Source organism: Melozone crissalis, unplaced genomic scaffold (genome assembly GCF_028551555.1).
Source record: "Melozone crissalis strain CALT ecotype California unplaced genomic scaffold, PUWL_Pcris_2 ptg000002l_1, whole genome shotgun sequence".
NCBI classification, from domain to species: Eukaryota; Metazoa; Chordata; class Aves; order Passeriformes; family Passerellidae; genus Melozone; species Melozone crissalis.
In genome coordinates, this window is record NW_026535780.1 from 19,002,245 (window position 1) to 19,019,582 (window position 17,338).

Genomic DNA, 17,338 nt, shown 5'->3' on the forward strand with positions numbered 1-17,338 from the left:
ATTCTTGTAGACATTCTGTTCATAAAAATGTAAAAGGAGTAATGTAACAGCAGTGACATTAAGAGTCAAGGACAGATGCAGTTCCATTACCAGTTTTGGATCAGTTTGAGTAATTTTAAGCACCATTAAAATATTAACTTTTATAGGCTATATTTTGTCAATATCAACCGAATGTTCCAGTGTTGGTGCCTGCACCGGACACAAAAGCATCTCACTACACAACAATATGTAGTTCTCAATTTGAGGCACTGATTTGACCCCAAACACGAAGTCTGGCTTTTTACTGTAACAAAAATGTTTCACTTTCTGAGGAGTAATTCACAATGATGAGGACACACAAGCACCGCAACTTGAAAATCGTGAGCCTTTCTAGTGTTTTTGAGCTTCATGAGAAAAACTAGCACACGCAGCACACCGTGTACTTTGCACGGAAACGAACAGGTTAAATAATTTGTTTTTCCTTAATGTGATAAACTACGTACAACCCCTAATTGATTCCCTTCGCACCTCCCTGTAAAACAGGATCTACCTCTAGTTTGAACTAAACCCATGGCTTTTTCCTAGCGCACGGGAGTCCTTTACGGGGACATTACGGCAGCAGCGAGTATGCCGCAGAGATCAGCGGACAGAAACGCTCACAGCCCCTGAGCAAACCAAGGGCCACCTTTCCCTTCCAGGAGCCGAACCTAGGACGCCGAACCTAGCACCCCTAGCACCACGGGCTCCGGCGCGGAGGGCGGGCCGCTCCAGCCCCTCACGCCGCGGCGGAGGCGGCGCCGGGCAGGGCGGCGCTGGCGGAAGCGCGGCGAGCTCCCGCCTCCCGCCGGGGTCGGGGGTCAGGCGCGCCTGCCGGCTGCGGGCGCCCATGGAGGATGGAGGGCTCGGAGGACGAGGAGCCGGGGCCCGAGGGGCCGCTGCAGCAGCTGCTGAAGCGGCAGCGCAAGGAGAAGCGGGAGCTCCAGGGTGAGGAGCGCTATGCCTGGCGCAGGGCGGGCGGGGAGCAGGCTGGGGAGCGGCGGCGGGAACACGCGGGGCCGGCTGGGCTCGGCGTCCCCTCTCCGCCTTCACTCGCGGGAAGCCCCGCTCGGCAGCGCGCGTAGCTCGGAGAGGCGGAGGGACGGCGGCGGCTGTGGAGAAGGAGGGAGCAGCCCTGGCAGTGCTCTGGCAGGTGGACGAACACGGCAGGAGCAAATGGTGCGTGCGGCAGCGGTGCGGCAGCCGGGCTGCACTGCCGGGAGCAGCGCTGGGCGGGCGGGCGGCCTGCGGAGCTCGCCTTGCCCTGGCCTCGGGAGCCGTGACTTGATGCTGGGCCATTGGCGTGATGTTCGCGGTTTGGTACTTTGATTTCAAGTTGAAAAGGGTGTGGTCGTTTAAGGCATTTTAGATTGAATAGCCTGCGCAGAGGCTTTTCCTGCCCAGCCTGATATGTTTCTTGATTCCAAGTTGACCTGAACTGAATTTTCATGTCCTGTCCATCCATAATGAATGGTTTTACAGTGCTTCAACATCAACTTGTAACACTTTGCGTCATTTGACCTACCCTATTACAATATATTCGTATAATTAAGCAGGTCTGATAGACGGATTCTGTTGAGTTTCATAGTTGTTATATCATTTTTGTTAAGCCTTTCTCGTTTCTAGTATATTGATACGGTCTTTTCCGTGTTTGGTTTTTTGGTATGTAATGAAATAGGCCCATCTGCAGCCTCTTATCAGAGGGTTAAAGAGGAAAGGACTCAGGTTGCATACTGTCACTAAATCTGTAGGAACTTACTGTTTTGAGAGGCCTGTTCCTCCCTCAGGTTTGATTGAAATTGAAGAGGCGTAGGAATCAGGCATTGTCAGAGGTGGCTGGGGCGCTTGGCACCTTCACTGGGAGTGGCTGAGGAGCAGAGGGGTTTTACACCTAGAGAAGGTGATAATGGCAGTTCTCCGCTACCGAATGGTGGGAGGGGTATCTGCAAGGCAGAGTCCCTTTCTTCCCAGTTGGGAGCGGCAGATGGCTTACAGGTGGGTATGTTTGCCTGCTAGTAAAATACATTCCTGGTATGTGCCTTGATAAGTGTTTACCAGAGAACAAAGCTGTTTGTGAGAACTAACGCAAGGTGTATCTCAACATCTGAAAATCCAACACCTTCTCTGGTTGATGGTAGTTGTCTCCACAATCCCCTCCTCCCTTTTCACCACCCATACTCTCTCCTATGTATTTGTGTGTGCCTTTTATGTTCTGGATTCCTTTCTCCTCTATTATGTTAATTTTAATGAACAAAGCTGCTTTTCTGTCATACTCAGCTTATTCATCTGTGGGGCTGAATGCTTAACATAAATCAGTATAAGCCTCTTCCTGCCTCCCTTTGAAAAGTTTCATTATCATTGCCATCATCTTCAGCTCAATTGGGTCAGTCAAGGATGAAGGACAAGAAAACGTACAGGTGATGAATAGCAAGCAGGGTGTTAAATAATTGCTGATGTAACTCTAAAACAGTGAATACAGAAGTGACAGAGGTAGGGGGAGTGTTCATTTAGGAACACACGAGAAGAGAAAACTATGCGGGAATGTGGTTCTAGTTTCTACTGTGTAATGGATGGAGCCAGACTCATCAAAGTATAGAGGATGGACTAGACACACGGGCTGAAGGGCAACAAGAAAAATCTTCATGAGAAAAATAAGGGAAAATATTTTCTTAGCAAGAATCATTAAATTTTGGGAAAAAAGTTTCCCAGAAGGGTTGCAGAATGCTCATCCCTGCACAGTTACCTGAATTAATTTCAGGTGCATTTGAATTGGCGTAATCTGATGCAGCTTTGAATTCAGCCCCACTTTGAGAAGGAGGTAGAACTAGGTATCCATTCAACACCATTTCTAACCAAAGTATTCTGTGATTTTATAAATGAAGCATTGACTTACAGCCTAGAAATACTTAGGGGCTTTAATCAAGTTAAGATTTTTTTTTTCGATACCCATTTTGCTTTTAGAAACTTTGTCTTAAGGATGGGTAAACTCAGTTTTTAATTTTAGTCTGCTGAGTAATTAAAAAATTACGCATTTTCCTGTGTGATTTGATATTTTGATGCCCACATAATCTTTCTCAAGGCAGCAGGCCAAAGTCTGCTGCATTAGTGAAGTTCATATGTATTTTTATTAATAATCTGGCATGAGTTTTTCTCTTCTTCGGAGAAAGAAAGAAAAGAAAAGGCAGTTTATATATTTTAAGAAAAAATATAGCCATTTGGAAAATGTGGAGATTAGAACCAGCATTCTCACAGCTAAGCTATTATACTAATTTGTTGATGCTTGTAAATTAGTTTTTCTGTATGAACTGCAGTCATTTTCTGCAATGATCATAGAGTATATATTAAGAAATAATGTTTTATTACACTGCTTCTCTAACAGCAAAAATTCAAGGCATGAAAAATGCTGTTCCCAAGAATGATAAGAAGAGACGAAAACAGCTGGCAGATGAAGTTGCCAAACTAGAGGCAGAACTTGAACAGAAGCACAAGGAGGAATTGAAGCAGCTGAAGGAAGCTTCACCTGAACAGAATAAGGTAGGTGCCCTAACTTCACCTGAAGTTGTACAGGTACAATTTGTGTTAGGGCTTTTTTAACTTTTAAAAATTCTAGTGAAATAATACTTACAGTTATCCTATTCTTCACACTATTAGTAACTCTTTGCAGCTTAGGAAAGCTTTAGCTGTTACAGTAAATGGGCAGTGCTAGAAGGGGCATGTAACAGTGAGGGATTTTTGTCGTTGAGCTCTTTTGAGAGTGGCTTGGTTACTTAAAGAATCCCTGTAAAAGATATTTCCAAACAGGTTTAATATAAATTTGCAAAAGCATGACAAGCATGACAAATCTTTGGTGGCAAGATTTACTCTGGTACTGAATCCATGGATGAGGCATACAAGGAAAATCATTATACAAATGCCAAGCTGTAACAGAAATTAAACGTAGAATAAGGGGAAAGGTGCACCACCACAAGTAGTATTTTGTGTTGCTTTTAAGGCTACATGGGTAAGTCAGTTATGTTAGAGAATTATGTTTTTAAGGTAGTGTTGTATTGCCTCTCTGGTTATCTTATGTGGACTACTCAAGTATTGGAACCTTCAGCAGGTGTTTGACTCATCCAGTATGTTTTGTCTTGCAATTTTATCAACAGTGTGGCTGATCTTTTTGTATAGCTCATACATTCACTGAGTTAGGTTTGTCATTTTTTTGAGAAGTTTCAACTCTCTTTTTCAACTCCTGGTAATGCTTTGATAGAGAGGATGGACCCTTCTGCTTTAATTTTCACAGAACTTGCTAATGGCTGTTTAGATACCTCATAGGCTGGTGTGGTGAGGAAAGCTTTTCCTTTCAGCCAGTAAGCAGTGTTCACCAGTGTGTTAGAGAATATACAGCTTAAATTTGAGATGCCCATAACTCTGTTGGGACTGCAGAAAAGTAACAAAATGCAAGACAGTAGTTTGGGATGTGAAATACTTTGATGGCTTCTATTCTATACATGGATCTTTGTGGTTAAACTTCATAAAAATACCTTGGAAGAAAACTTAAAATTGTTTCAGAAGATGCATATCTTTGTTATTGTTTATACTAATAAGAACATTTAACTGTTTTTTTTTCCTTTTAGACAGATTCCATAGCTGATGGGGTTGCAAATATAGAGCTTGAAGGAGTAGAGCAGCAGACTCAGCATCATCGAATATCAAAAGCACAGAAGAGACGGGTATGACTTCATGTTAAACATTTGCAAATAACTGATTGATTATCTTCTGCTAAACTTAACTGTAATAGCCAAAGGTAAACGTTTTTACTGGGGACATTACCTGGGTAATTCTGTATTGATGCTGTACCTACTGGATGCCTTGAGAATCTGTTAAACTGCTGCCTAGAGATATGTAAGGATTTTGTAAATAGTTGTACTTTTCTACCCTGAGCCATGAGCCAGGTATCAGAATAGGTCAGGAAATGGGAGCCATAAGAAAAAAAGTTATGTAAGGCAAATTATTTTTAAAAGACTTTCACTAAAAGTATTATTAAAGAAGTAAAGTAATTGAATTAAAATACTGTGTGGAAATTATGCAACTAGTGGTACTTTGCACATTTAATGAAAGAACATCAATACTGCAGAAATTCTGTAAAATATCAAGTTGTTAAGAAACACTGCCTAGTGTCCTGTTCTGTTAGGCTTAGATCTGGTTAAACATCACATGTTGTGATGGATTAACATTCTTGTTGTACCTGCCTGAATATTGGGTCATGGCCAGGGGAATGCTGCTGTATTGCATATTTCATCCCCTGTTAAATGATCACTATGAACATGTTAAAAGGATCTTTATAATTCATGGTACCATGTCTAGGCAAACCAGGAACTCTGGTCTAGTTTTCCCATATTCTTATTGCCTAAACCTGTCTGGTCCTGATTTGTGGTGAATTTTAAGCATGAAAATGGACAGATCATTCTTCGTTCTGCTTCCTTGTTTATTTGCTTATTTATTTTGGTTCTTGTTCCCATGTTACATCAGCGTGAACTTAGGAAACATTCTAGGAAAGTAATTTTTTTTTGTATTATTACATCTCTACTAATATTCTCTACATGCATTCTTATCCATCCTTAGGTTAGGAGCAGTATTTTATGATGTAGAGTACCTGTCCTGAGGGAGTTTCAGCTTCATGGCATGAGCTCCGTGCAGTCGTATACTTAACTGGTAGATCTCACACTTCTTATGAAAGAGCAATATTTTCTGATGTTTAATTAAGAGTTCTCATACTTGAGTGTTGAAATAGTTGATCCTGAAGAAAGCACTATGATTAATAGACTTTATGTAAGTGTTGTAATGTGTTATTTTGCATGTTGATTTAATTAAGATTTCTCTTGTCATATAATTTTCGGTGTGGTTAACTGTGGAGGCAGTTGGGATATATTGGTCACTTAGCATTTGGTGAAGTTTGGGTTTAGGAGGTCTCCAAGATCGGTCTGAATCAGGTGGTACTGATTCAGACAAATATTTTATAGATAGGAATGTACTGAGAAAGCATTGGAAGAGCTAGAAGCAAGCACTAAGCCAAGAACTGTACGGGCATATTCTAAATTTTAACATTTGATGTAATTTTTGTGTGTTTTTAATCTAAGGAGAAAAAAGCTGCTTTGGAGAAAGAAAGAGAAGAAAGAATAGCTGAAGCTGAGATACAAAATTTAACTGGTGCTAGACATCTTGAAAGTCAGAAACTTGCCTGCCTGTTGGCAGCAAGGCACTTAGAGATTAAACAAATCCCTTCAGATGGCCATTGCATGTACAGAGCTATTGAAGATCAGCTCAAGGATCACCAAAATTCCTGGACTGTTGCAACTCTGAGGAGCCAAACAGCAAAGTATATGCAAAGTCACTGTGATGACTTCTTGCCTTTTCTTACAAACCCTAATACTGGAGATATGTATAGCAGAGGTAAGATTTTGAAAACAATTATAACTGTTGCTGATAAATCTCAGTCTCAGTTACAGCTTAGTTGGGACTTTTATGATTTTTGTAACTTTCTTACTTTATTGTGTTCCATGAAACACAGAATTATGATCTGCTATGAAACTTGGTACACCTGGATCTCTAATTAAATATATATTTTTAAATTAATCTAGGAAATATTATTCCCCATTGGAAAAAAAACCAGAACAAAACAGAACTTGCTGGTTTGGTTACTAGATGATCTGAACTCATTCTGGGATGTGATTTTGTTGTTATAAACAGCTTGTCTAGCAGGTTGGAATTATTCTCTTGTCAAGTTTTGTATTGGTATTTTCAGTGTACACAGGAAAGCTGTTAAAAATGGGTGTGAAATTCAATAAAATCTATTTTGTAGTAGTTTGAATAGATGCATTTTCTTATTCTTTTTTTTTTGGCTGCAGAGTAGTTTGGGACCATTTTTTACAATTAGACTAAATTAAAAAATATAAAGAGCTTTAGTGTGAAGTAACAGTGTAGGCTGAGTCAAAACAGAGTTTATGTACCTCTTATTTGAGCAATATATGATTTATTCATTATGCCTTGAACACCACAGAAATGACTGCATAAATTTCATTAACTTAATGCTACATTTGTTTAATAGGCATTGCTGTGGATTTCATGTGGTCACTGGGTGCTGTCTTTCCCATGTTGACAGAGATTAATGTCACAGGTTAAATGTGTCGCAGGAGAATACTGAAGGAAAGTCTGCACAGCAACAAGGAATTGTGCTTTTCTGTTATAAAGGAAATGAATGAAAAGTCATTCTGAGCAGTCTTCAGAAAATCTGAAGATTCTTCTTTCTTAAACTATGTAAGGTTCAAAAGCTTGAGGGTTTGTAATTTACAAACTTTAAACTTGGTATCTGTAGAACATGATCTGAAAAGATTAGCTATTTACAGAGGAACTATTAAGAATAAATACTTCAGAGGTTGAAAACAAGGCAGCTAATCTGGGAATTTAAATAAACCCTAGCCAACTGTTTTCCTACATGCAGTTGCAAGATTTTTAAAACATACCTGACACCTGGCTAATTTAAGAACTAGATATGCTACTCGCTGTCACATTCTTTTCTGAAGTTTCTAAACATCCTCTGAAACTTAACATGAAGGAAACTGTATGCAATTTCATGTGTGTTGTTACCTGTTGTTCTCTGAATAAAAAAATTAAAGTATTAGCTGTACTTCTTTTTTTACTCTTTTTTATCCCTCTCTTCAGTCTGAAATTTTCTTTTCAAAACAGAATGAGTCTGGGGGTTTTTTTTGACAACTGTTTTTCTCTGCTTTTCTTCAGTGAACATATGTATTTTCCTTTATAATGGGTTTGTACTTTTCTGCCTCTAGTTTGCACAATCAGTGTTTTTCCACAGTTGCTTGTTCTTAACCTAGACAAGTACTAAATGTTGTCTTTTCCTGCAGAGGAATTTGAGAAATACTGTGACGATATAGCAAATACAGCTGCATGGGGAGGTCAGCTGGAAGTAAGTATTGTATTGATAATTTTTATTTGTGAAATTCTGAAGTGGGTGAATACACCTTAAAAAAGGGCTTCTTTAGAAAGAATACCTGAAGGCATAAGGAAACATAGTCATAAATAGCTTATCAAGAACTTTTTCTTGTGGTTATAGGTTGTTTTCCCACCATCTTTCTGATGGTGCACCGCTGTTCTCATGTATTTGGCAACATGCAAGTTAGTGAATTCATTTGGTATAAATATCATTAGAAAGACTGACACAATGAGTGGCATGTATTGTTAGGTTGCTGTCATGTAAACGAGAACTTGAGCTTCAAAAAATATATATTTATTTTAGTTTGTCTTATTTTTTATGAGAGAAAATTTAGCAAATTAATGAAACTAGCCCAGTGTATCCTCTAAACAATGATTGAGGCAATCTGTTTCCAGTTAAAGTTTTAAAAGTTAAAAAAAATTTGCTTATTTTATTAAAGCATAATTTTTGAAAATATTTCTAATGTTATGCTTGAACTGCCTGCTAAAATGAAATGCCTAGTCTTCCTGTCTCCTACCTACATTGTCTTTAATCCTATTACTAAATTGTTTTTGCCTTAAAGCTAAGAGCTTTGTCACACATTTTACAAACACCTATTGAAGTAGTGCAGATGGATTCTCCTCCCATTGTTGTTGGTGAAGAGTATTCAGGCAAACCAATAACACTTGTGTAAGTATGCAATTTTATCACTTAAATTTAGTGCACTTATTTCTGTAACAGGGCTCAGCTTTGATTCTCATCTGCTCTTTTGTTTTCTGTTACACATCTGATGTTGAAACACTGCTTGAGTAATGGTTGTGCAGATCAGAAATTGCTTGTGATTGACACACTTACTTTGGAGAAATTGTAATTAGACAGTGTCTGATGTGTATCAGTCACTGATTTAGAGAATGCTGCAAGGTCATTTTACCTGGTAAATACTTACAAAATAATAATGACATTGATACAAGATGGAGAAAACTTTTTTCCTTCTTCAGGGTATTTGTCAAACTGTGCCTAAAAGTCACCAGAATTAAAACTTGTCTTTATTAATACTCTTCTGTGTAATGATCCTATATATTTTTGTTGCTAAAACTTGGCTTTATTTCATTTGTCTTCCAGTGCTGTTACTGTTTGGCATGATGTATACTTTTTGTTGAACTGAACACTATTTCTGTAACTTTTTTTTTAGGTATATGAGGCATGCCTATGGATTAGGAGAACATTACAATTCTGTGAAAGTTCTAACAGACACTGCTACAGAGAACAGCAGCTAGCATACAGAAGTTGTATGTTCACATGGAAAACAGTTGCATCGTGATGTGTTGGGCTCCAGGAAATTCCCAGTAAGACTGGAAAGTAAATGGCATGGATTAGAAATTAAAAAAAAAAAAAGTACAAAATACAAGACCCTGCAAGGTTTGACTATAAATCAGATATGGCTCCTGATTTGTAACAAAACCAAACCAAAACCACACAACAATATTTTGAACTTGTTGGTATTAATTATGTTTAGAAGACCTTCTGTGAAATGGTGGCTGTGTAGATCAGGTTTTTTTCAATAGAGCTTCCTCCCAATACTGCAGAGAAAATATCAAGTGGTAAAAATTCGTTTTGGTTAATCTGCATTTCTGCTGAAAATTTTAGGTTACCTGAAGGTCCCTGTTCCATTATTTCTGTCAGGTCTTCATGCTAATGGAAGAGTTCAGGCATTTGAAAGAACTGATTGTATTTTGCTTATGGAATATTATCTGCAGTGTTTCTGTAGTCCTATTAGGATCTAATTTCAACACTGTAGTATTGATTCCCTTCTTTATTTGGGCAGAGAAGATGAGGAGGTAAATCCAGCAGCAGAATATCTTGGCTTGGCTGAAGGAATTGCACGATCTTTTTAAAGACTTCCATGTTAGATTTTTACCAAGGGTCTGTGTAGGGGTTTTTTGAGTTGGCAGTAGGAATCCAACTCTTGTGCATTGTTATTTATGACAGTACATGACTGCACTGTCAGTGCAAGTTAACTGCACTGTTCATTCTCCATAGTCTTTCAGCTGTGCATTTCGGTGAATCCGAAATCTTACAGAGCTCCTCAGTGTCCTCACTTGGGGTACTGAAACTCATCTGAACTTAGAATTTCTGGATCTGCTGATCTAAGCACTTTGTCATCTAAAGTGTGATGTTTTATAATGCTTAAAACAGCTGGTTGCACACAAGCTGTAGAAATAATCACCTTGGGTTTTATCAGTAACCAAAGGTGATCTGGAAAAGAGTTAAGTTTATTTTAATTGCTTCTTATGATGCACAGAGACTTGAAAGGTTTTAATATGGCTTGACTTTTTACATTAGAAATGTAGATTGTTGTCTGTAAATGTGACTTCAAAATGAGGAGCATACTGAAACCAAAATTTTAATGCAAATGTTTTTTAACAAGTGATTTTGTTAATTTTTTAAAAGCCTTAGTCAATAAAAGTATTGTATTTTCCTGCTGCTGAGTTGGTTTGGAGAAAAGTGGTTCATGAAAAGATTAAACACCTTTGCCCTGGTTTGAGGATTATGACCTAACAGTGTGTATCTTGTAGTTCTTCAGTAAAGCTAGCCTGCAGACTTACATTCCTGGAACTTAGAAAAGTCTGCTCTTACTTAAGAGGGAGATAAGTGATCACTTTATGGGTCAGATTATGTCTGGATTAAAGCACTTTGAGAGAGAGGGAGTAAAAAAATACCAGATAATTACAGCAGGAGTTTTTGGACAGCAGTTCTTTAGGCTGGTGCCTGCCAGGAAAACAAAGTATTAACCAGATCAGGAGTTTTTACATTCTTATTTATCTGTTATAGTGTAATAAATATAGCTGGTTTATGTACCAAACCAGCTGGCTTACTGTAAAATTTAGTTTACTACCTTGATTGTATAAAATGATGGTTTTAATTTCAAAGCAAAAATAGGATACAACAGCATGGAAAAAAATGTTTCTATTCATAATGCCATTAAAAATTTCACTAAAAATAATAAAAAGTACTCTTCTCTGCATTGCTTAGAATTGATGTGATATAAAATGTACATGCTGCATTTTATAGGTACACAGTTTTTTGGTTTATTTGGGTTTCAGTTTTGTTTGATTAATTCAGAGAGAAAAGATGCCAGAATTGGGGAACACCTGTACCAAGAGTTTGTCATGTTGAAGATGTTTACAGTTTGTATAAAGTCAAATAATTTAATATAGTGAGTGAAAGATCCTTGCTTATGCTGTATGGGACTTGCCAAAAAGTAATAAATTGGTTTATTTGTGGCAAATCTTGTTGGGGTCAGTTTTATTTTATACTCAAATGTTCACTTATTTCCTAGCATAAGCTTACCCGTTTAAATTTTAGGATCCTATTGTAATATGAATTCTAAAACAACTGATTGTATTCAGGCAGACAGTGCTTCACTCCATATGAAATTAAGTTTTTTGTGAACTGAATTTATCCTTTGCATTTTAGCAGTTAAACTTGTGCTCTTCTGAAAAACTGTATTTGAAAATCCTGTTGAACTTCGGGGGTCTTCTCACAATTTAGCTTCTAACTTTTGTCAGATTACATTTTTCTCTGCAGAATAACACTATTTACTTCGAGTGTGTTTCAGTAGCTTTCTTGCTTTTATCTGTAATTCAGTTTCTTCAACTGCTATTTCTTTTAAGGAAAAGGGTATTTTTTGGGGTATTTTTTTGCAAGATTAATTAAGATTAGTTGCCAGCAGGAATACTCACATGAACAGGGGGGAAGCTGTCTAGCGGTCTGCAGTAAATTCTGTACAATATTCTGAAAGGGAGGAACATATTTGTTGTTGAAAACAGTGGTTACATGTGGCTCTTAGTGCTTGTCCTTGTCCCCTTCACTAACTCTGCACCAGTCTCTGCTCTCCTGTCCAGTTGTGTGGGCTGCAGGCAGCCCCAGAAAGGGGTTGGAGGTGGGTGGCAGCCAGAAGGAGTGCAGACCTGTCATAATTTATTTAAGCAGCGAATTGATTAATCTAATAATTTATTATTTAGATAGTAAATTAGTTCAAGGATTTTTTTTTTAAGAAAGAAATTATATAAAATGCAATGAAGCAGTGATGTCCCTTGTGCACTTTTGTATAGTTCTCATAACTTCTTGTGTTTACGTATATTAAAATATTGCACAAAGCTACAATGGAGCTTTTTTTATGTTGAGGGTGGCAGTGGAGTGGGACAGGCTGCCCAGAGAGGTTGTGGAGTCTCCCTCTCTGGAGACATTCAAAACCCACCTGGTTCCTGTGTGACCTGCTCTGGGTGACCCTGCCTTGGTGGGGTGGTTGGACTGGATGATCGCCAGGAGTCCCTTCCAACCCTAGTGATTCTGTAAGACACAGTGAAGAGGGAATTTGTTCCACAACCACTTGCTTTGAGGCAAAATTGTCAGTAGGAACACTCTTTGCCTCTTCTCCGTGCTCTGTTCTTTGTAACAGGCAATTGAACAGGGGCTGTGATGGGCTCCAGGAAAAAAAAAAAAATACCAAAAAAAACAGTGCTGAAATGTTGGGTGTATGCAGAACACATGCCCTCTGCTCCTGTGACTCAAGGAGTAAGATGTGCTGGCAGCAGTGTGACTGGGGACATCTGCAGCTTGTGGGATGGTGGCTGCCCCTCGGCTGGGTTATGCTTGAGTGTAACGTGCATTACAAGGGTGGGAATTCCTGGAGCTAAATGCACGGGTGGCAGTAGAGTCGATGGGGTCGGGAGGGGCCCTCCCTGTGGCAATTTGGGCTGCGGGTTTTGCCCAGTTCCGGCCCCAGCAGCACTGATTGCCTTGCAGCTTGCAGACAGCGGCAGGGTGGGCGCAGGCAGCGTCCCTTTCCCTGTGTGGTGGCAGTGCGCACACGGAGCTGGGCTCAGGGCAGTCCTGCTCTGGCCCTGCAGAGCTGTGCTGCATTAGTGCCATCTGCAGGGCTGCAGCCACATTCCTGCCACAGGAGCCAGTGATCAATGGCCCAGAGATGGCCTGAAAGCTTCGGTGAGAGTGGGCATCAGAATGTCCCTTCTGCATCATGGGGGTGCTTTGGGCTGTCATCTGTCCTAGGCCACGGAATTGTTGCAAGTACAGCTTTCTATTTTTAGCCCTTGAAACACAGCCTGCCTCCCTCTGTCTGCCTGTGGATCTCCTGGGATGTATTTATTTATGCCTGTGTTTATTACTTAATCTATAAGAAGTTAAGCAGACTTAAAAATAGGATCTGAAACACAGAAGGCATTTTCTCTACTTTCCTTGGCTTCAGTGAGAATGCTAACCCACCAATTCCTTTGTTTTGAGCAACTAATAAAAGCAACAGATGGTTGCTTTTATTGATTGAGCACTAGAGGCATATGATAGATTTACTTTTGAATACAACTAAAATCCAATTGCCTCTGTATGTTAGAAACAGTTATATCATAAAAAGAATGATTCATGCACAAAAATATTTGGTAAAATTCAGAATAAACTGATGTAGTCTGTCTGTTGAAGATTAAATAAATACATCAAGGTGTTATTTGAAAAGCTTTTTTCTATTTACAAGTTAGAAAAATTGGAGTGCATAAATTTATATAGTAAGCAGATTAAAAAAATATTCCCAGGAGCTGTATTTTCTGCAAAGGCTTCCTGAACTTTCAGTTCTGCAAATGTTTTGTCATGATGTATGAAGGAGTTAGATTAAGAATCTGACATGCTGTGTTTGTCCAGAAATGAAAAACTTCCAGATGTGAGTAATGCTGTTTTATTTTTATTGCTAATTTTTTTCTTTTCTTTTGAAGAATAGTATTATGAAAACTTATCTTTTAAGGATCTCTTATTTGAAATTATTATGTAAATCATGAAGATGCACATTGTCAATTGCATCCAGGAAGGTATATGAATATTCTTTTGAGAAAGCTAAGGATGTGGAGATTTTAAACAATTCTTGAACACACACATATATATACACACACACATATATCCTCTAAAATCAAAATATGAATAAAACTTCAATAGTATAAATATGCAATAGTTTGTCATTAATTCCTTATAAGGCTCCATTGAGTGGGGAGTGAGGGACATCTAATGAGGAACCATTTTTCTTTTATCTGTTTGCAGAATATTGGAGCACAAAACAAAAAGAAACAAAACAGGGAAAGTAGTTGTGAGCTGGGGATGCCTGCATAAGATGCACAGAATTATTCATTGTTGAGGAATATTCCAGGTGCTGGTGGCTGGGTGTGCTGCTGGTGTGCCCTGGCTGGGGGGAAGCAGCTGGAGCGCCAGGCACGCAGCTGTGAGTGTCCTTTTGCACTTCCGTGCTTTTCAGCAGTTACACCACATTAATCAGAGTTTGGTGAGCTCCTCGTGAGAGTGTTCCGTAGGTTCACTGGCAGCTGCATCGCATCTCCTTCACTGGCTGGTGGAACTGCAGATTGCATCAATGGATTTTAAAAACTTTATTTTGATCTCTGGTATGTTTGTTGGTATTAGACAAACACAGTCGCTGATTCCACTGTAGTGCTTGCTGTCTGATCTGCTGCTTGCATGTGTTATCCATCTGCTTCTGAACATTTTATCACTACTTTTGCAAACAACTGAAGAATTAGAGGCAACTTGGAGATTTCGGAGAAAAAATACAGGGGGCAAGGGGCTGGAGAATGTAATGCAAGAGTGCTTTAAATCCAAGTTGAAAAACTGCTGTTCTCCTGATCTTCCAAACCTTTACATTTTAGATTGTACATTTTAGTTGCGACAATCGAGTGAAAATTTTGTTTGTTTTAAATAGAGAAGAAGGTGGATGTCACACCTCTGGTAGAATCTGCAAAACTTGAGTACGTGCTGTCACTTATCTCTAAAAGAACTTTAACTTTCCTTGTCTTAACAAGTGATATTCCCCCTCTTGTGGAAGGACACATTACAAAAACCATGATAAGGGTCTTTTTCTAGTTAGACCATTTGGGAGTTCTGTTATTTTTCATGAAACATTTTTGATGCTGTCATAATTATCCACATAATTGCTGTGTCCTACTTGTGCCTGCCTGAGAGCCTTCTGTCAACTTACTCTTGCCATGGATATCACTGGAAATAAAAATAAATGTGAAATAGTTTGTGTGGATACAGACTCCTCAGAAAGGACAGGCTGGGATGCTGAGGAGGAGAGGGATTGCTTGGTGCTCCTCTGTGGGACTGGTGATGGGGTCTGTTCATAGCTCATGGGTCAGGAGCAGAGAGGGGTGGCTTAAGTGGGCTTGTTACACACCAACAAACCTACTTCATATTTTTGTTAAGTTTTCTGATAGTGTGGGCATTTTGCACAGTTTGCAAACTTTTAATCTAAAAATAAGGTAAAGCAGACTAAATTTGAACATTTTTGCTTTGTAAATACAATTGAATATATGGAATCTCATATTCAAAATCCCGTGTCTGAAATTCTGTATCTTCTTCCTGCAAGACTTCTTTATGCATTTGGAGAAGAGCACACAAGACAGGTTATTTGTACAACATCAGAAAGTAAGTCTCAGTAGAGGTTTTCTGCTAGTCTCACTTCATGCGATGTAAGGTACACATCACAATGATGCATGTACCATCAAAGTTTGTCTGATGCACAAACTAAGCTATTATTACTTTCACAGAGTGGCCTTTCCAAAACTCATTAAAAATGTTACATGAGTATTCAAATAGTCTTTATAAATTTCAAATGCAACTGCAACAGTTTGCAGTCAAAAAACATAAAAATACAATTTTACTTAGCCCCATCCCTGTGTTCAAGACCAGGTTGGATAGAGCTCTGAGCGACCTGGTCTGGTGCAACATGTTGGAACAAAGTAAACTTTAAGATCCCTTCCAACCCAAACCATTCTATGATTCCATGATCATTTCAAGTACTGAAATCTAATACACATTTTAATAAGGGGTGAAAAAAATCCAATCCTGTACTGCACACTGTAAAACTAGATGAGAACTACTGACTATTATATTGAATCTAAGTAAACAGGCCAAGAAGAGAATCAAATGCTAAAGGTATAAAGCTTAATTTTTGTTTATTAAAGCACTGTACATGTTAACTATATATTGTTCAGTGTAAACTCTCAGTAAATTTTAATTGAAGAGCCTTAAAAATTATAAAAGTACTTCACTTCTAAATTTTGCACATGGTATATCTCACAAGCATTTCTTTTTGAAGTATTAAAGTGAGGGAATAGATAATCCATAACTATACCAAGTAACTCAAATTGTATTTTAAATTTTGGAACTAAGATTCTGCATGTTGTTCATGTGCACATGGACATACAAAAAATACATGGACAGAAAACATATGTTCTCCATATTTGGTACTTCAGTTAATTTTCTAAAGTAATGACATAGTTAAATTTCTGGTGTCAGGGCTGAATGTATCACTGGCACACAACGCTCATGACATTCTGTTCATTCAGTTAATGGCTTCAAGGATAGTTTAACCAAGTATTACTGGCACACAATGCACATGACATTCTGTTTGTTCAATTAATGGCTTCAAGGATGGTTTAGCCAAGTATTTGAAGAACTATACACTAAGATTAAAGATATGTATTGAATAACTTTTTATCTCTTAAATGTAGTCACTTGTTTTCATAATAGCATAAATCAAAAAGCAAGGCAGTGGATGTGGTGTGGGAATATGGGTCTCAAAGCTGGGAAAAAAAATAGTTGAGGAAGTTATTAGTGGCCTCAATAACACATTTTAAAACTGGGCAAGTACCTTCCAACAGTTTACGAAATACCAAAATTTGATAGCATTTTTCTAAGTGCAGTGTAAAACAAATGAGTAAACATGAAGCATGATTTTCAAAGAATATTTTAGTTTTAAAGGGATCTCTGGTGGTCCTCCAGACTGACATCCAGCTCACAGCAGCACTAGTTTCAGATAGAGCAAATTATTCTTTCATTTTATGAGCATCATCTTGTATGTGGAAAAGGGGGAGGGAAGGCAACTCAGAACTCCGTAGACACAATCAGAGGAGAAATGCATGTTCTCTGTGTTTGCTTCAGGCTGCAGCTCCCTTGTTTCTGTGTCCATGCCAGTCAGAGGGGTCACCTCAGAAATTTTTTATCTGAAGGTTTCCCCAGTTTGAGCTGAGTTTTCCAGTTTCTTCAGGCTCAGTCTCCTAGGTCATAGTGAGGGAGAGGTTTGCTTGGGGTTTTCTGATCACTTGGATTGATAGAGCCAGCTGACAGACTAGAACAGCTTTGAGGGTATTTCTGCCCACTCAGCCTATTTATAATACTGGTGTGTTGTATTCAGTGGAATTAACTCACCTTATTCCTTTAGACAAGTCTTTCATTCCATCCTTATTGTTGACTCTGCCTTTCTTATACGAGCTATCATGC

General features: G+C 38.7%; 1 protein-coding gene across 1 annotated transcript; it reads left to right on the top strand.

The window, feature by feature from the left end:
• The first annotated feature begins 834 nt into the window (after positions 1 to 834).
• On the top strand, positions 835 to 10,909 carry OTUD6B (OTU deubiquitinase 6B). The gene is made up of 7 exons (XM_054285464.1): positions 835 to 963; positions 3,395 to 3,549; positions 4,632 to 4,727; positions 6,135 to 6,447; positions 7,917 to 7,978; positions 8,568 to 8,674; positions 9,177 to 10,909. The coding sequence occupies exons 1-7, from the start codon at positions 873 to 875 to the stop codon at positions 9,259 to 9,261; spliced, it is 909 nt and encodes a 302-aa protein (XP_054141439.1). The 5' UTR covers positions 835 to 872; the 3' UTR covers positions 9,262 to 10,909.
• Positions 10,910 to 17,338: the final 6,429 nt, after the last annotated feature.